The sequence below is a fragment of the Akebia trifoliata genome, chromosome 9, assembly GCF_017979445.1.
Source record: "Akebia trifoliata isolate Shusen 1 chromosome 9, ASM1797944v1, whole genome shotgun sequence".
Classification (NCBI taxonomy): domain Eukaryota; kingdom Viridiplantae; phylum Streptophyta; class Magnoliopsida; order Ranunculales; family Lardizabalaceae; genus Akebia; species Akebia trifoliata.
In genome coordinates, this window is record NC_141383.1 from 23,241,751 (window position 1) to 23,262,593 (window position 20,843).

The window sequence follows — 20,843 nt, forward strand, 5'->3', positions numbered from 1 at the left end:
TTAGAATAAGATTGTCCAATAAAAATAAAATAAAATAGAAAAAAAGCTCACAAATTATGCAGGTCAAGATCAAAACCCAGACAGCCCAAGTCACAGCAGATCCAATTATCTTACGGCCGAGAGAGATGGGATACATTATTTCTAGTTAATCTTGGCTTTACATCCTATTTCGTAGCTAATCATCTCAATTGATGAGCGAGCCTGAGCCGAGTTATGCAGAATATGAGTGTAAGATGTAAACCTATGGCATGAACAAAGTCTATACACACTTATTCTAAAGCCAATCACCAATTTCTAATCTTTCAATAGATCAACACTCCGAAACTGTTGACCAAAAACTGGGGTGGATCACGGTGAGAACCTGAGTCGATGTCAGGTCAGGTTTGGGTTTGGGTTGAACCCAACCCATTGACATACCCGGAAGATAAATTTAATATCCGTTGTAGCTTAGCTAAAGAATCCATCTATCTGTCTTCTAATAAATGACTTATTAGCATATTAATATACAACTGCAAGTAGTCACAAGAGGGAGAGCAGATCACCTGAAAACAAGTTTGATACGAACACCTGTCGTAAGTGAATTTGATATTTTCATAAACAAAAAACGTTCGATGTTCTCCTCCTGAAAATGCCTTGTCACACGCCCAAGGAATCTATCATGAAAAACTATCAAATTAAATGACTACAAGACACCAATCAAGTTTAATTTTTTATGTATAGGTCGAGTGAGTCCAATATCCAAACGAGTATTCCACAAGACATTACACATCAAGCTGTGATAATTGAAATACGGCGAATTCATGATTCTATTGATCCCCCTTGCATAGTTTTTTATGCAAGAAGTCCGCATCAGACTTGGACTCCTATTCATCTGAGAGGACAACACCACCCAAATTCTTTGTTGACTACAATTTAAATTAGAAAAAAAGAAAAATAAAGAGACCCTTCAGCTGGAAAAAAAAAAAATCCATTCAAGTCCAAACGGACATATAAATAATACAGACGGAAGAACCAAGGTCGCTCCAATGCGAACCTCTTTAATTTATATGAATAAAGAATATTTGATTGAAATACACAGCAGGAACACAAGTAATTTAAGTGATTAAAGTAAGTGGAAAATGGGGGAAAAATGTGAATAAATTTAATTATGCCCCATAGTAATAAAAATTGGCGATTTTTTGAAAAAATTGTGTTTAAAATGTGACTTGCATATCTGACGATTAAAATGATAAAAAAAAAAAAAAACAACTTTTTCATTTGTAACAAAAGTCACCGTTTGTTTTTTTTTTTGCCCAACTTTTTCCCATTTTTTCTCACAAGGGCAAACATTTTCTCTCTTTTTTTAAATGTGGGATTTGATACATAATAGAACTTGGTAATTCATAAATGTAAAAATATAGGATTTGATGATAATAACTTGATTTTATGACTTTTCATTAGATATTATATATTTTTTTCATAACTTTTAGTTTATTTTTTTTATTTTTTTATCTTCATCATTTTATTCCCGTTTTTAATGTTTTTTCCGAAGTTTTCCCTTGCCGATTTAAACCCGTACTCCGACTTTGTGATTATGGTTTTACCCATTTAGTTGTTTTAACATTAAAAAAGAATAGAAGCATATAAATGAGAAAAATAAAACATAAAATGAAATAGAGATTTGCTTTGCCCTTATGTGTTACCTTCATAATGGTAAAAACATGCCCCCCACACATGGCTCTGTTAATCAATCCAGACACATTTTTTCCATATTGATCTTGGACGATAAAGATTCTTTCTTGCACACCTGAAATAAGATTATCGATTCAACGGTAAAGATCATGCCTGACGGAGGTGTGTAGATGTATATGTGCATAGAGAAACAAATTCAAAAATATTATTTGAACAAAACACTAAATCTAAACTCTTTAAATTTAAGAGTTCAATGACTGTTAATTTTCAAAATCATTGATTGTGGTTTTAAAAATTCTTTTTGTGGATTTTTTAATTTTTAAATCCGATCTATGCTCCAAAAACCAGAGGATTGTGTTGTTATTGAGTTTAAAAGTGATCGATTTAACGCTGTTCTCAAATTCACTGTAGGGAACTGTAGGAAAACACTACTACAGAGGATCCTCTCCCATGTATTCGTGCATAGATAAACAAATTCAGAAATATTATTTGAACTCAATGTGATGCAGACAGATTATATATGAAATAAATTCAGCTAAACAAATGAACACTTGATACTATATAACAAAATGACAAACACGTAACGTTATGTCAAAGAGGACAACTACCTCTTTATCTCCTCCTACATTTTACAAGGTTTCTTTTTTACCTTGACACACAAACACACCGATGCCAACATCCATGGCTCCCCAAAATGTCTTCTTTCTCATCCTCCTCCCCCTTCTCACAACTATCTTCACTAAAACTCTCTCCTATATCTCTATCAAGTCCAGCAGTATGTTCCCTTTTGCTTGCTCTGAGCAGATCATGACATGTAACTCCACCTTGTATCACATAGACAGAGGCTTCACAATAGAAGAGATTGCCACATTTTACTCTGTCAACGCATCAACCCAAATCAAACGCATAACCCATGGCACCAAAAAAGACTACCTTATATCAGTCCCTTGCAACTGCAAAGATGTAAATGGCACTGTTGGATACTTCTATGACACGTCCTACACTTACCAATTTGGTGATTCAATTGTGAACATCACAGGAAACATTTATAGTGGGCAAGCTTGGGAGGTTGGCGGAGAAGATCCCCCTTTTGTTCCAGGAAACGTGATTCCGATACATCTTTTATGTGGGTGTTTGGCAGGAAATACTCAAGTGGTGGTAACATACACAGTGCAAGAGCATGACACTTTATTAGGGATTGCGAACCAGTTATCTGCTCAATTGAAAGGGATTGAACGCTTGAATGATGAATTAATTCAAAATCCGGGATATATTGATGTTGGATGGGTATTTTATATTCCTACGGAAAAGAATGGAACTCGAGCCCCTAAGGAAGGTGCGCATGATCTTTTGTTTAAAATCCATCATTTTTTGTAGACCTTTCTATCTTTTAAATTCTGTTTGTTGATTTAGCTCTCATGTACTTATAAAAAATAAAAATAAAAATTAGTTCTCATATTAATGTGATACATATCGATGGGAGGTGTCCAAGGGACATAAGAAAAAACATATGTAAAAACAATCATTTTTCAAAGTATGGGTTAGAAGTTTCGGATTGAGCTAATGATGAGAAGATTATCCTCACAAAAAATCAGCCCAATCTGAAACTTCTAAATCCATCAAAGATGGTCTACAAATTATTGGTAAAAATTTGATGGCCCAAATTCTAAATCACTTTTGATGGGGTTAGACGGTTCAGATTGGGCAGATTTTTTGTGAGGACGATCTTCGCATCATAGAGATCCTCCTCACAAAAAATCAGCTTAATTTGAAACTTCTAACCCATATTTTGAAAAATGATTGTTTTTACATATGCTTTTACTTATGTCCCTTGAACGCTCCCCTCCATATATATGATTGTTGTCAACATGTTCTTAATATTCATACTTCCAAGTAATTGTTCTCAATATGTATTTATTTTTTATTTTTTTCTTAAGTATTTATTGAGAAATAAAACTGGCTAAAAATTTTAAGTCCCATTTTATTTTTTTTGGATCATGTCCGAGGAAATTTGCAAACTGTTTCTATCACCCAAATTCACTTTTCTTGTTGATCAGTTGTAGAATTTGGATCTACAGGTTCTACATAGACCTTTTCAACACGACTTCCTTTGTTTGTCATTTAAATCAGGAAAACGAGATAAGTGGCCAATAATCATTGGCATATTGTCATCGGCGATGTTGCTTTCACTAGCCACTTTGATTGTATTCCTTTTTAGACGAAAAAGAACCCATCAGTCAACAGAGGAAGATCCTAAATCTGTTTTGAAAAGCCTCAGCGGAAAGAGAACAGCTTCCTTGCAGAGCCAGTACAACATACAAGGTCAAACAAACTTCAACCCACACCATATTTTAACTTTGATGAACAACCATGTTTAGTTGCATATATAGTTGTTAATAAAGCCTAATCTAATTTTCCCTTTTTCATGAATAATCGCTCATTTAAGACAGAAAATTGCATTGTACAGATATGACAGCAATTGAGTCAGAAAGACCAGTAATATTCAGTCTAGAAGATATTGAAGAGGCTACATCAAACTTCAATGAAACAAGACAAATTGGTGAGGGTGGATATGGGACAGTATATTATGGTGTATTAGGAGAGCAGGTATAAAATGTCGTCCCATTTCTGTAGTTTCTCATAGTTATTCTCATCTATCTTGGTTTAAACATAAATAACTTTATCAATGATTTATTTGAGTGATAGGAAGTCGCAATTAAGAAGATGAAATCTAATAAGTCCAAGGAGTTCTTTGCAGAGCTTAAGGTGTTATGCAAGATACATCACATAAATGTGGTAAGAAGTAAACCCAACAACTTATTTGCATTAAATATTTATTTCCAAAAGCATAGTTTTTTCTTGTTTTTTCTTTTTTTCCCCTTTCATTCTCTCTATTTGTGAGAATTGTTTCTTAGGTGGAGCTGCTTGGATATGCGAGTGGAGATGACCACCTCTACTTGGTTTATGAGTATGTTCAGAATGGCTCACTCAATGACCACCTTCATGACCCTTTACTAAAAGGTTGTTATACCATAATCTTAAGCCCTCTTATCTAATCAGATGTGTTCTTAGAAAAAGCAAAAGAATGGTAACAACTGTTATTGAATGAGAAGGGCTCACTGAGTTGGATTGCTTAAATAAAGAACAATCTTCTCTACATGCTTTCCTGAGTTCCATTGCCAACATGGGCCTTGCACTAACTATCAGATCATATAGACATACAAGCCCATTCCTACTGGCATGGGCATCCTCTTTGGGGTTATGGGGGTAGAAGAGGAAAGGCGATAAAGTTGGAGGGAATTATAGGAAAAGGGGTAATAGAGGAAAGACAATAAAGTTGGAGTGGTATTCTTGGAAAGGAAGAGAAGAGGAAAGACAATAAAATTAAAGTTGTCCTTGAGATTTGTAGAAAGATTAAATCCCACCCCCTCTTTATGTGGTGGATAAAGGTAGTGGGATCCACCGTTGTTCAATAACATAGATGTTCAACACTAAGGCAGGTAAACAAAAGATATTGGACAACCAGCAAACCAAAGAAGATGGGACCCTATAAAAATCAACTCGTCTTCCATTGTTTCCACGTAAATTCCTCAATAGCCTGAGTAGAACTAATTAACTGAAAATGTACAAGCTACTGAACGACCTTGAAGACAGAATAGTGGATAAATGCCCCCCTCATCCAACTAGAAAATCTGAGGTACCCCTCATAGGAGACAAAATACATAAATGTAAATGTGCATACGTACCGGAGTATTTCTAGCTATTCTGATTCTCAAAATTGCAGATTTTCGAAATTCTGTGAATATTGGATTTTATTTGGTGGTACCCTAAGTTAGAATTTTTTTAAGTACTTCCTGCAATAATTCTTACTTTAATTGGGATGGGAACAGGTCATCAGCCTCTCTCTTGGACTGCAAGAGCACAGATAGCACTTGATGCCGCAAGGGGTATCGAATATATCCACGACCACACAAAGGCACGCTATGTGCACCGTGACATAAAGACAAGCAACATTCTACTCGATGAGGGACTCAGAGCAAAGGTAACTGAAACAAAACTCATTTTCCACTTTTTTAAGCATACAAGCTTGTATTCAAGTAAGGAGTTTATTTTGAGGTCTGTTACTGTGTATGATCCTAATTTTATTTAGCTTTGATTTCTAAGGCTACAAGTATTACTAACTTCAGTATTCATCATTGGTAGTTCAAGATCTTCTTTTTTATATACAGGTTGCAGATTTTGGGCTGGCGAAGCTTGTTGAACGTACAGGTGAAGAAGAATTGATAGCAACACGCCTGGTTGGAACACCTGGTTACCTCCCTCCCGAGTAAGTGTAAAAATTTTGCATTTAATCTTATTTTTCAGAACCAACTCTTGCAAGAAAATGTTGTTCTTTAAAAAAAAAAGGTTCTAATATTCATTAATGCTCCTCTCTATAAAAATTTGGCAGGTCAGTGCGTGAGCTGCAAACGACCTCCAAATCTGACGTTTTTGCATTTGGGGTGGTTCTAGCTGAGCTTATAACAGGCCAGCGTGCTCTAATTCGTGACAACCAGGAACCCAACAAGTTGAAATCCCTGATCTCAGTTGTAAGCTCTCTTCTCATTAACCAGAGTAATTTTCAATTTTCATTCAACTAGAAAACATTATCCCTATTACAATGGGTCCTATCTAGGAGATCTTGGCAAAAGACCAACTTGATCAGATGATCACAACCATCCAATTCTTCCCGTCAGTTTCTTCATTGATTTGTTCCACTTCTATCAATATGCAAAGGAGAAGGATCTTGGTGTATTGGTTTGCCATTTTATTTATTTTTTATTGTATTAGCCTCCTAATACAATGATATGATCAGGTCTATAAAATATTTCGGGATGAAGACCCAGAGAATGCCCTGGAAACCATGATAGATGGTAATCTCAGAGGAAGCTATCCTATGGACGACATATGCAAGGTTAGCGGTTTCTACCTCCCAATACTTATAATTCCTCCATACAAAACAGAAAAGGTAAGCAAACAACAATATCATCATCATCAAAGCCTTATCCCAAAAAAATTGGGTTTGGTTGAACAAATCCTATTCCTCCATTTAATTTTGTCTAAAGACATGTCTCTAGTTAATTCTAGTTTGTTCATATTCGCTCTCACTACATAAATTCACATTCTTTTTATTTTTCTATTGCTCTTTTAGGACGTTCGACTTATAGGTTCTTCTAAGTTAGTGTATTGGGACTTCAATGCATAAGGCCTTCTAACTGGCACGTAAGCTAACTTAGTTTTATATGCCCAGTTTGTTCCAAGCCAGGTTTTCCACACATTATGCCACACCACATGACCTGGTCTGTCTTGTAAGCCCCCAAAATCATAGATCGTACCATCTAGGCCTTCAAGTGTAGGTTACACATGCTTCCACAAGAAACCATTCCCATCCATTACTCATTAGTACAACTATCTTTACTATTATAATGAGAGAAAGCAAAGTAGGAGTGGTTCGACGTCAAAATTTGAGTAGTCATAAATGCCCCCACTTTTATATTCAAGTTGAATATAATCAAAGGTCATTTTAGTCAAAAACCCAAAAAATTGCAACCCACGACCGTAGAACCACGTTGCCTAGTTTTCAAAATTACAAAAGTATTTTTATTTTATTTTTACTATTTCATCTATAAAAACCCTTTAATCAATATTTTAAATTACAAATAAGCCCTTTTGATAAATGTGCATTTGCATGTCACTCTCTAGTATGGTATAACTATATAAATATTTATCAGAGAAAAAACTCGTTATCATTTAAAAATAGAAACTTATGAAAACTGCATGATCATAAATAATATGTATGTATGTATGCATGTGTGTACTTATACATGCATGTATGCATGTGTTCTTTATCCGACTTGACCAATCTCTTTGTTCTAGATGGCGGAAATTGCCGAATGGTGTTTGAGTGAAGATGCAGTAAATAGACCAGAGATGCGAGAGATTGTCGTGATACTCTCTCAGATTCTGATGTCCTCAGTAGAATGGGAAGCCTCACTTGGAGGGAATAGCCAAGTTTTCAGTGGGTTATTCAATGGAAGATGATAAACTTACCTAACACCTATGATGTAACTTAAAGCATTTCAACATGAATGCAGTACCCATACTACAACACTGACCATGATTAGAAAACATAGAAGAATGTGATCTTTTTTATGTTCTAATGCGAGGATTTGATAAATAAAATATGCCTGAATTTGTATTTAATTTATAATAACAACATCATGTCGACATAATTGTATGATTTCATCACCGATAAATACGATTCTAAATTGGGAGAAAATGCATATAACATATTAGCCAATCTTGTATTCGAGATAATGCCTCAAAGAAGCTCAAATCTTTTCCATTATGGCTGTTCATGTTAAAGATTTGATTTTTTTTTTTTTCTTTCTAATATATCTTTTCTATACTACTACTTGTGTTTAATTGAAGATAAATCAGTCAAATATTTAATAATTTAAATGAGAAGAATATTTAAAAAATAAATAAAACTCACAAAATCTGAGAAAAACACCTCGATCGACATGATGAGCGTTGTTTCATAGTTGAGTTCTGTGACAGACATCATCATCAGTTAGGGCACACATGTATGTTAGTTTGATCCGATAAAGCTCTGAGTGAAGTAGTGAAGTAAAAGGTTGAAGGAGAGAGAATTTTCAGATTTTATAAGAGAGCTACTATTGCCATACGAACTTTTACTAACGCCACACCAATTGTTTATAATTGGGAATTGGTGTATCATTAGAAAAAATTGGTGTGGCAATATCAACTCTCTTTTATAATTATTAATTAGGAGAAGAAAATTTCGGCCATGCCTTGAACTGAAGTATACTAGTAGTCCTAAAATACCCTTGTAAATTTTCTTTTTGACACGATCCAGTTGTTTCATGCTCCAACTTTCCTTGAAGCACACCAGTCTCTTAAAATCAAGAGAGATTCTATTTACAAACCAACTTTTGTTTATAACACACCAATTTATAGGACAATCGTTTAATTTCAAAAGGATTGATGTGTTGTTAGTAAAAGTTCGTGTGTCAATAATATCTCTAGATTCAGAAAAATCATCAATAGAATAGAGTTGGGTAATGTCAGATCATGGAACATCAAACCATATCCAACTCATTTTCATTCGGTTTAACTCGAAAGATCCAAACCAGCTAAATTCGGCTTTGGGTCAAATCCAACCCATTTATGCATAAAAAACTTTTAATTGGCTTAACATAACCTTCCAACCTATACCAATTATTTTGTAACCAAGTTTGTACCTCAATTGATTTATATTCTCTACTAGAAAAGTTAGCTGAAATTACTGATCCAAACTCCAAATAAGGGATAAAATATGTTTCCGAAAAATATAAGAATACCATAATAAGTGATAAATTAATATAAATTCAATTGAGATGGATTACTCATTTACCATGTAAGTTGGTTCTATTAGCAATTAGAAGGAACATTCAAGTTGAACGTGACCATAGGACACATGTAAGAGGAAATCTTGGCGTGGCTTAACCGATTGACATTGTGCATATCGGCTATACCTAATCTAACAGAAAATTTCTATCGAAAAGAACATGTGTAAGAAGAAATCAGGAAACGCCTTAGTGATTGAGTCATATAGTGCATTTCGAACATATTTATGGGGATATGCAATTGTGTATCCCGAGGAAATCAATGGTTCTATGCACATGCCACGTCAGGGAGTGTATATTGAAGCGGGAGTCAGGTTATCATTATTCTACTTATAACAGCAAATTTGGTCGAGGACGCGTGTAAGAGGAAATCCTGGCGTTCTTTAACTGATTCACATCGTGCATGTCGCCCACACCTAATTTGGCAACAAATTTCTATCGTGAAGAACACGTGTAAGAAGACATCAGGAAACGCCTTAATTGACTCACATCGTGCATATCGACCATCCTTATCACCTTCAAGCTTTACCATCTATAAAACAAGATCTCACTCTACATGGGCACTATCACCATTATATAATCGCTCAACCCTTCACACATCGAGTATCTTCCCATTATACACAATGCACATCTCTACCACCGCGGCTGTCAATCTGAGTTTGTTATTAAGCAAGATGTAAGTAGAGGTAGAATACGATGGACATTTTTCCTTTAAATGTGGTGTGTCGCGTGCAAAGAGACATTGGAGTTGAATTTCTTGAAAACTATGGGCATTTTATTCTATTCGGAATGGGTGATTTGGGAAAAATAAATGGCCACATGAGAAACTTGGATCCTGGCAAGGTTATGTCCATTAGCCTTCGCGTAGGACCTATCAGGAGAGGCATGCAGGTTGTGACAAGGATCTTTGATGGCCTCCATAAGAATGGTATTATTCTTAGCTATTTTCTCACTAACAATTAATATTATTGATTTGTTATAAAAATTTTAGTGGTGATAAAATGACTCATCAGTAGCATACTCATCCACTTTAATGTGACAAGTTTGGAACCGTAGACTTGTATGCTTCGGGATATATGATTGTACTTTTCCATAAAAAGTGAATCTCGAGGTGTATAGACCTACGGTTCTCAAACTTGTCACATCAGGGTATCGATTTAGGATGTGACCTTGCTGATCATTTTACCAAGACTCTAAAAAATTTGTTAATAATATTCCTATTTAGTAATTTAGTTATGCATAAGTATGACCCACTTAACCTATAAAGTGTTGGAAAACTCTTAGTGTGCAACTTTATCAAAGCCTATAGTGTCCAACGTACCAATGAGATATTCACATGCGAGAAAAGAATTAGTAACAAAAATCCTTCATTTTTCTATGCAAATATCCATCACCTTCTACTTTAAAAAAATCTTATCTTGTGCTTGATATTTGAAAATTTTTTAAGGAAAATTACAGAAATGGCTAATCTATTTTGTGGAAATTATTGAATCAGACTCTCTTTTAATATTTAAGAAAACTACAATATATCCAATTTTGTAATTATATTTTTTATAAATGGTTGTCTGAGTTAGGGATAGTTTGATGAATTTACTTATATGCCTTGTAAATAAGTAAATGGGAAATGTGATCATATTAACCATTATGGCAATTTGGACATTGTTTGTTTGATCCTCAACAGTTGGAATGAGGTAAAAGGAGGGAGATATCTTAAATATTCACCCTAACATGGAGTATACTTGTTAAATGACGCGAATAAGATCAAGTCCACTTGTTGCATACTGATTCTACAAGGTCCTATCATCTATAAATCTTTTATTTCTTATTCATGTTTTTTACTAATCAAAGTATTTTTACTGACCGTACTAATTCCCATTACTAGGCGGCGTCACGTTCACAGGGCAAGTCGAACAACCAACCATACCAACACCAAAAGAGGACCTATGACTGCATCAATGAGAAATTACACTTTCATACAAATAGAATGCTGTAAAAAGACGAGAACATGGAGGCAATTGAAGCAATGACGTCTATAACAACAACAACAACATAGCCTTATTCCAAAGATTTTGAGTACAGAGTATAAAACAATTCTGAAGACAAATGGTTTGATTGAAGAAATGACTAAGCCATGAGTTTGATGTCAAAATATGATCATGTCATCTTTACTATTATAATGAGAAAAGGAGGAGAAGAAGTGGTTCGACACCAAAATTTGAGTGGTCATGAGTACCTTCACTTTTATATTTAAATTTAATATAATCAATGGTAATTTTAGTCAAAAATCTATAAAATTGCTACCCACAACCCTAGAATCATGTTGATTAATTTTCTGAATTACTAAAATATCTTTTTTAATTATCTAATCTGCAAAAACCTTTTAATTAATGTTTTAAATTATGAACAAACCCTTTTGATACATATGCGTTTGCATGTGCCACCTTCTAGTATTTCATAATTGAATATTTTTTTGATAGGTAAACGGGGGTAAAGGCAGATCCCATACTAGAGAATAAAACCACAAAAAGATTACAATCTTTCATAGGCCCTCTCTTGAGCATCCTCCCAAACAATGATTCCTATCTCAGGACGTAACAGATATGGACATAAAAAATCTCATATATGTTCCCAGTAATGGAAGCCAAAAAATTAGCTGTCCTATTACATTTTCAAAAACAAAAAACAAACATAATATTTTGAAAAAGGCTACTTGTCCTTCAAATTTGATTTGTAATCACCCTCACTCTCAACGGACAATCACATTGATGAAAATGACATCATATATAAAGTAAATTTATGTGAAGATTGAGCTCTTATGTGCAACCCAATTGTAATATGTAGCAAAATCATTTAAGCAAATGAAAAATGGCTCAAATAGTGTTGAGAGTCGCACAATTTTTTTATATTTTATGACCAGAGTTTTGGACTTGTAGGTCCGCCCAACAAGGGTGAGGCAATTGACCTTTTAAGCACTCTTGCCCAAATCCCTGGGGTACATGCAATACCCCAAAAACCACACATACCAGTGAAGTAAGGATAAATCCTTGTGAATGGCCAACGAAGGGATTTGAACTTAAGAAATCTCCCATCTTTTTTTACGTTTTTATAACATCAGTGGGGGCTATAGCGTCGACTCGACCCAAAGTAGCTTTACCCTTGCCAAAAGTACACGTCCAAGATTGTTGTCTATCTTCAACTACTCTATTTCAATAATACCCTTCCAACTTTATTACCTTTCATCTTCACCCCCTCTTTTTTAATAATACATATTAAACTTTATTGTTTTTCCTATTTTATGCCTTTAACCCCAAAGAGGATGAGGCTTTAATATAATGACGATTTTATCACACAAGAATGTACCATAGTTTAAAAGAAAGAATAAATGTAACAAGTGTATAATGGTAAAAACGGGTGAAAAATGATATAAGAAAAAGAGTGGGATAAGGGTCGGGTTAATACCCGAAAGAAAAAAATAAAAAAAACCCAAATTGTCCTAACTGAAGGCAAATATTTGAAGAAAAAAATTGCTTCAACTCCAAGAGCAGTAGCATTATTCTTGTAAATATTATTTAAAAAAATATATTTTAAAATAAAAATTACAAAAGAGTATGGCTAGCCTAACTAAGGCTTCTGAATGCTCACAGTAGAGGGGAAACTGGTTATATTCGGTTACCCAATGTAGGGTAATCAACTATAGCTAGTTTTCCCACCACATGATGCGTCAAAAAGCCTCAGTAAGGCTTGTTAGTAAGGCTAGAGTGTTTCACTACAAGAATGATAGTTACTTCCATCCCTAAAAAATTAACTGAAGAATTTACACATGTGTCACCCGAGTATTTTTCTAATTATATATATATATATATATATATATTTATAAATTTTAGGTAAACTATAATTTGTGTACATTGCATTTGGTGGAGAATCTAAATCGGCGAGGAAATGTGTAACCGAAAATTTGGCTACATATTAATTGAGACACCTCGTACATTATGCCTATACCTAATTTTGACAGGGAATCTCTACCATCTAGGTTAAGTGTAATAAGAAATTTTGGCACGCGTTAATGACTCACATTGTTCATAACGACCATACTTATCTCCTTCAAGGTTTTCTAACCATAAAACGAGGCCGCTCTCTACCACCACCAATCTCCACCTAAAACATCAATACCAACACAAAATCAAAAGAGATTTTGATTAAGATATCTTTAGGCTTGTTATTATTGTCTACATGAGAATAGACGAAGAAGTTCAGTTTCTGGAGAATAGTTTTTTTTTTTTTTTTACTTCATTCGGAATGGGTGAGTTGGGATAAAGGAATCATCAACATGGGAAACTTGGATCATGGTTGAATCTTCCCCATGCCTCTCCTATAAGAAAGGCATACATCGGAAGAAGAAGAAGGTATAAGTCAAACTTAAATTCTCTCTAGAAATTAACATAAACATGGCCAGTAATTTTACTATTTTAGCCATTCTTTTATCTAAATCAATATTTTAGTTATTCAAATATAATCATCATCATTATCTAAATCAATCTTTTAGTTATTCAAATCTAATCCTAAATAATACCTTGTAGCACAATACACCTTATTACATTGCATCCTATGTAATACTCTAGCAAAGTAATCAACTATAGCTAGTTATCCTTTCACATAACATGTCCAAATGCCTCAGTAAGGCTTGTTAGTCAGGATAGAGTATTTCACTATAATTTGTGTACATTGCATTTGATAGAGAATCTCTATCATTGAGGAAATGTGTAACCGAAAATTTGGCCACACATTAATTGAGCGACATTGTGCATTACACCTATACCTAATTTTTTCAGGGAATCTCTACCATCCAGGTAATTTGTAAGAAGAAACTAGTGCACGTGCTAACTGACTCACATCGAGCATATCACCCATACTTATCTCCTTGAAGATTTCTAGCCATAAAACAAGGCCGCTTTGTACCTTGACACCAACACCACCATACTCTCTCACCGCTTTTACATTAGGTCTCACCATATTAAGGGTTTGCCAATACCACAACCATCAATGCCAACACAATAAAATAGGCTTGCTATTATTGTCTACATCCAAAGAGATGAGGAAATTGAGTTTATGGAGTGTAAACTTTTTACTTTATTTGGAATGGGTGACTTGGGAAAAAGGAATCGTCGACATGGGAAACTTGGATCATGTTGAATCTTTCCCCATGATCTGATCAAGAAGAAGTTGAGGTATAAATCGAACTTAATTTCTCACCACAATTAACATTAATGCATTAGTTATTAAAATATCGATCAATAATTTTGCTGTTTTTGCCATTCATGACTTATTGCATCCATTAAAAGATGGAAAATTCTAGGTTCCAACTTCCCTATATGTCCATAGTGTCCAACAAACCAGATGAAAAGAGAAACATCGGTTACCTAGAAAATATTCTCTTGTAAGAGAAATAGTTATATATGTTTATCTTAATTTGATCAATTGTACAAAATCGTCCTTTTTCAATTAGAAGGGGTTTTGCTGGCGACCAATTGGGTCTCCCAAATACCCGGATTTTTTAATTCTTTTCTCTTTCTTAATAAGATTTTGCCTGTTTAGCAACAAAAAAACAAAAAAAAAATTTCTTAATTTGATCAATTATCCATACTCTTGTGGCTTTCTATATCTCCTTCTATATGTACAATTAATTCATTTATGCTCACATCTTGCTTTGATTTAATTTTTAAACAGATTCAAATTGCATTGTTCAAGGAACCGGAGATTGATTCCTTCATATTTGGTTCAAGTAACTGGAGATTGATTCCTTGGTATTTCAAACATGAAGCTTGATTCACTTTGCCTTGTGCCCATGTGAATTGAGTGTCCTGAACTGAAGATTGACTCCTTCGTATTTCAAAGATGAAGCTTGATTCACTTTGACTTGTGCCCATGTGAATTGAGTGTCTTGAACTGAAGATTGATTCCTTCGTATTTCAAAGTTGAAGCTTGATTCACTCTCCCTTATGCCCATGTGACTTGAGTGTCTTTGATTCGCACGTTGTGGACCAGAGCTTCTATGGGATGGGATGGTATGGTCCTAAAATTAATTGAGCATTTGCTAGTTCTACATGTTGGTGAAGTGGGGTTTGATCTAGGCTTCTCCGGTGAAGGGCTCTTCTGGTGTCGAAGTGACAACGGCCTCGAAAATTTTTCAGGCCTAAACCCTTTTTTGGTCCCAACTATAAAAGGGGTTCGCTAATTTTGAGGTTATGTGGTTATTGTGCTGTTGAGAGGGTGTGTATTCGTGGACTTCAATCTAAAGGGAACCACATAAATGACTGTGTACTCTGTGTGGTTTGCATTTTTTTTTTTCTCAATTCGTTTCTTGGTTGGATTGTATCTGTTTTCTTAACACAAGAAGCAGGGGGGCTTACTTGACATGTACAAAAGTATTAAAATAAATAAATTAAATTAAAAAAAAAAAAAAGAAAGTTGTGGAGACAAATACATTGACTGAAGAAATGGATGGAGATTGGGTTAGATGATGAAATTTTATTCAATCAGGATCATATTTTTTTTCATAAATATATTAGTTTAATTATATGCACCATAACTGTTAATCAATATTTGGAGATAAAGAAAGATATTCATATAATTTATGGAATTGTATCTAAGTGTGATCGAGACTAGGCACCCAAAGAACCCTTGAAATGGGTCAATCCATAATAAGGTTACAGACCCATGTACCAGATCAGTACCACTCCAATATATTAAAATATGTTCGGATAGGATTGGAATACATCCGAAATTGTATCTCAATCCAAAAATCCAATTAATCATGTTTTTTTCGGATCATTGCCAGCCCTACCTACAACCACTTAGATTGTTTGGTCCCTCGAAAACTTAAAAAAAAAATAAAAATGCAATAAGGTTAATTTTGACCTTAAATCAATTAGTAAAGTCCATCAAAAGAAGGTATAGTTGGAAAAATCGGCTCAACAAGTCAAAAATATCAAAATGAAGACCATTATGGGAGTTTGGAAATGCAACTCAGGGGCTTCTCGTTATTAAAGAATGACTATGGTTAACCGCCTAAACTAGAAGGTGTGTTGTAGAAATACTGAAAACTATTAGAATCTTAAAATATAAAAGATACAATGGAGATCCAAAACCACTCTTGAAGGAATCCAATTTTGGTAAAATGAAGATGCAAATGATGTAATGAGCTGGCACGAATTCAATAGATGGTATCCACAAAATAACATCCACGGGCAATCTAGCAAGTAGAAATCTACTACTCAAATAAAGAAATCGATCTCACTCCCGTTGTCACGAGTCCGTGACTACAATGTGAAGATCACACTCAAGAATCTTGAACATTTAGGTTTTACAAAAGAAGAAGAAATACATACATAGTGACTCAATATTTTTTCACTTTCTAATAAAGAGAAAACCTCATTTTAGATAAACCCCTTTTATGGACAACCACCACCAGGAATCCCTTTTGGTTCTCATAAACTAAAGAAATGAACGGAAACCCGACTATTGAAACTAATCTCTTCTAACACCCAAACAATCAATATCAACAACCAAACCTCAAAAATGTGTTGTAAAGCAAATACAAATAAAATAAAGAGAGTAAGAGAAAATAACACAACCATAACAGTAAAAATAAAAGTTCAAACTAATCCTCTCTCTTTGTCTTTAATGAGACATGTTGAGAGTGAATATATTTTCGGACATTGGAAAAAGCGAACGATTGACATGGGAAACTTGGATCATGTTTCAATCTTTTGGTTATCGATGCGTGCAGGACTCGTGAGGAAGGACATGAAGCAAGAGATGCAGAGCATTGTTCAACTGGAAGAGCAAGGTACAACCCCCAATTTATTCTCTTTTGAAATTAATATAAACTGGATAGTTATAATGAAGAAAAAAATAGCCTCAAATGAATGGTTGAGATCGGAGGATGTCCCTCAGAAAATGGATCCCTAAGAGGTATGTACAAATCCTTATACCAATTATTTTGTAAACAAGCTTGTACCTCAATTGATTTATATTCCATAGTAGAAAAGTTAGCTCAAATTACTGATCCAAACTTCATATAAGGGATAAAATATGTTTCCAAAAAATATATAGGAATACTATAATAAGTAATAAATTAATATAAATTCAATTGAGATGGATTACTCATTTATGATGTAAGTTAGTTTTATTACCAATTAGAAGGAAATTCAAGATGAATGTGACCATACTTAATAACCAATTTGGTTGAGAGGACACAAGTAAGAGGAAATGGTGGTGCGTCTTAACGTATTGACATCATGCATATCGGCCATACCTAATCTAACAGAAAATTTCAATCATAAAGAACATGTCTAAGAAGAAATCAGGAAACGCCTTAGTAATTGAGTCACATATATAGTGCATTTCGAACATATTTATGGGGATGTGCAATTGTGTATCCCGAGGAAAAATCAATGGTTCTATGCACATGCCACGTTAGGGGAGTATACAAGAGGAGGAGTCGCGTTATCATTATTTTACTTATAACAACAAATTTCATCGAGGACACATGCAAATTTATGGGAAGAATGAGCTCTTATGTGCAAATCAATAGTAATCTGCAATAAAATCATTTAAGCAAATGAAAAAAATGCCTAAATTGTGTTGGGATTTGCACTTTTTTTATTTATGACAGGGTATCTAGACCCGTAGACCCGACTACCAAGGGCGAGGCAAGTGACCTCTTAGAGCACCATATCTTACCCAAATTCCCCTCAATACATGTAATATCCCACAAACCACACATATCGGGTAAGTAGGAAAAAATCCTTCTGGGTGGCCAACGAGGGAACTTGAACTCAAGACATCTCCCCTTCTTTTTTTTTTTACTTTTTTCTATTTTTATAACTTCAATCAAAGCAATTGTGCCCACTCGTCCAAAGTAGCTTCACCCCTGCAGAAATACACCTCGAAGTTTTTTTTCTATATTCAACTACTCATTTTCGATAATACCCTTCCAACTTTATTACCTTTCATCTTCTCCCCCCTTTTCTTATAATACTTATTAAACTTTATTGTGTTTTTCTCTTTTATGCCTTTAAGCCCAGATGAGACTTCAATAATAATGATGATTTTATCTCATAAGGTATGTAACATAGTTTAAAAGAAAATATAAATGTAATAAGTGAATGGTGGGACAAATTGGTGAAAAATGATATAATTAAAAGAGTGGGATGAGGGTTGGGCTAATCAGGGGCGGAGCCAGGATTTTCTTGTAGTGGGGGCAAACTATGGGTAGTTGTATAGTTGAAAAACTTGAATGGTGGGAAAATTATTTGTGCTGAAAAATATGATTGAAGGGAAGTGTGGGTGTGGGGGCAAAAATTGGAGGGAGATGAAGGTGTGGGGGCAAATGGGGAGAGAGGTGAGGGAGTGGGGACAAATGAAGCATGTAATTAGTTGAAAATATAGGGGTGTCTCAAAGTTCTGTGGGGGCAATTACCCCCACCAGGTCCTTACTAGCTCCGCCCTGGGGCTAATACCCGAAAGATTATAAGGCCCAAATGGTCCAAACTAGTTTCAAGGCAAATATTTGAAGAAAAAAAAGTTCAACTCACAGAATAGTAGCATTATTCTTGTATATATTATTCAAAAAATATATTTTAAAATAAAAATTAAAGAAGAGTAGGGCTAGCCTAACTACGGCTTCTAGACGTTCATAGTGGAGGGGAAACTAGTTATTTTCGGTTGTCCAATGTAGGGTATAAAGATGAATGATATTTGATTATTCTTGGATGATCATAGTGAGCTCTCATAGGGTTTAAATAGAAACATTAAAAATAAGAATGGATCATTACAATTCTAGAATGTAATCTATCCTAATCATCATCGTTATCTAAATCAAAATTTTAGTTATTCAAATCTAAGCCTAAATAATAGGGTGTAGCACAATACAACTTATTACATTGCATCCTATGTAATACTCTAACAAGGTAATCAACTATAGCCAGTTTTCCTTTCACATGACGTGTCCAGAAGCCTCATAAGGCTTGTTAGTCAGGATAGAGTATTTCACTAACTGAAGAATTCACACACGTGTCACACAAATATTTTTCTGATTATATTTTTTTTATTTTTTAGGTAAACTATCATTTATTTACATTGCATTTGATAGAGAATCTCAATCATGGAAGAAATGTGTAACCGAAAATTTGGCCACACATTAATTGTGCCACATCGTGCAGTACGCCTATACCTAATTTTCTCAGAGAATCTCTACCATCCAGGTAATGTGTAAGAAGCAATTCGGACACGGGTTAAGTGATTCACATTGTGCATATCGCCCATACTTATCTCCTTGAAGGTTTTCTAGCTATAAAACGAGGCCGCCTCTACCTTGACACCAACACTACTATATATTGTCTCACCCCTTTTACATTAGGTCTCACAATATTATGGGGTTGCCAATACCACAACCATCAAGGCCAACACAGAATAAAATCGGCTTGCTATTATTGTCTACATCTGAAGAGATGAGGAAATTGAGTTTATGGAGTGTAAATTTTTTACTTTATTTGGTATGGGTGACTTGGGAAAAAGGAATCATCGATATGGAAACTTGGATCATGCTTGAATCTTTCCCCATGATCAGATCATCAAGAAGTTGAGGTATAAATCGATCTTAATTTCTCACCACAATTAGCATTAATGCATTAGTTATTAAAATATCAATCAATAATTTTGCTATTTTAGCCATTCATGACTTATTGCATCTATTGAAAGATGGAAAATTCTAGTTTCCAACTTCCCTATATGTCCATAGTGTCCAACAAACCAGATGAAAAGAGAAACATCGGTTACCTAGAAAATATTCTCTTTTAAGGGCAATAGTTATATATGTTTATCTTTAATAAAATCTTCCTTTTTCAGTTAGAAGGGCTTTTGCTTGCGACCAATTGGGTCTCCCAAATACCTGGATTTTGTAATTCTTTTCTTTTTCTTAATAAAATTTCCCTTGTCTAACCACCAAAAAAAAAAAAAAAATCTTAAATTGATCAATTATCCATACTCTTGTGGGTTTCTCTCTCTCTATGTACAATTAATTCATTTATGCTCACATCTTGTTTTGATTTTTGATTTTTATTTGCTAAACAGATTCAATATGCATGGTTCAAGGAAGTGAAGATTGATTCCTACGTATTTTAAAGATGAAGCTTGATTCACTTTGACTTGTGCCTATGTGAATTGAGTGTCATTAATTCACACATTGTGGACCAAAGCTACTAGGTGATATAATTGGAAGAGCTCCTATGAGCATTTGCTAGTTCCACATGTTGGTGAGGTGGGGCTTGATCTAGGCTTCTGGTGAAGGGCTCTTCTGGTGTCGAAGTGGAGGCCTCGAAAAAAAATTCGGGTCCAACTCTTTTTTTGGGCCCAACTATAAAAGGGGATCCCTAATTTTGAGGTTATGTGCTTGTTGTGCTCGTGATAGCAAGGGTTTTGGTGGTTATTGTGCTCTTGAGAGAAGGAAAGGGTTTTGAGAGAGAAGAAAACTATTGTATCTTGGCGATTTCGCCTCTCATATAGTGGATTGTGCCATCCTGTGCTTACTTCAATCTAGAGGGAACCACATAAATCTAGAGGGAACCACATAAATGATTGTGTTCTTGTGTTCTTGTGAGATTTGCATTGTTTTTATTTTTATTTTTTATATTTTGTTTTTTTCTGAATTCGTTTCATGGTTGG

At 34.5% G+C, this 20,843-nt stretch overlaps 1 protein-coding gene and 2 long non-coding RNA genes across 6 annotated transcripts; 2 read left to right on the forward strand and 1 right to left on the reverse strand.

Annotated features, from left to right (window-relative positions):
* Positions 1–425: 425 nt before the first annotated feature.
* On the reverse strand, positions 426–8,360 carry LOC147394794 (uncharacterized). Of its 3 annotated transcripts, none has more exons than XR_015181400.1 (3): positions 8,207–8,360; positions 1,683–1,786; positions 426–653 (listed from the first exon to the last, which is right to left on the reverse strand). It is a non-coding gene; the product is annotated as an uncharacterized LOC147394794 (long non-coding RNA). The 3 variants fall into 3 exon arrangements; XR_015181401.1 differs by lacking the exon at positions 426–653 and adding an exon at positions 660–871; XR_015181402.1 differs by lacking the exon at positions 426–653 and adding an exon at positions 660–905.
* LOC147394795 (lysM domain receptor-like kinase 3) lies at positions 2,353–7,821 on the forward strand. Its single transcript, XM_086454496.1, has 10 exons — positions 2,353–3,037; positions 3,796–3,993; positions 4,139–4,278; positions 4,378–4,467; positions 4,587–4,692; positions 5,562–5,713; positions 5,901–5,998; positions 6,122–6,260; positions 6,527–6,625; positions 7,588–7,821. The coding sequence occupies exons 1-10, from the start codon at positions 2,353–2,355 to the stop codon at positions 7,750–7,752; spliced, it is 1,872 nt and encodes a 623-aa protein (XP_086310622.1). The 3' UTR covers positions 7,753–7,821.
* A 1,236-nt stretch (positions 8,361–9,596) lies between the features above and the next one.
* On the forward strand, positions 9,597–15,568 carry LOC147394796 (uncharacterized). 2 transcript variants are annotated; one of them, XR_015181765.1, is made up of 4 exons: positions 9,598–10,047; positions 10,801–10,913; positions 11,002–13,522; positions 14,844–15,568. It is a non-coding gene; the product is annotated as an uncharacterized LOC147394796 (long non-coding RNA). The 2 variants fall into 2 exon arrangements; XR_015181764.1 differs by having other exon boundaries at positions 9,597–10,047; positions 10,801–13,522.
* The last annotated feature ends 5,275 nt before the right edge of the window (positions 15,569–20,843 follow it).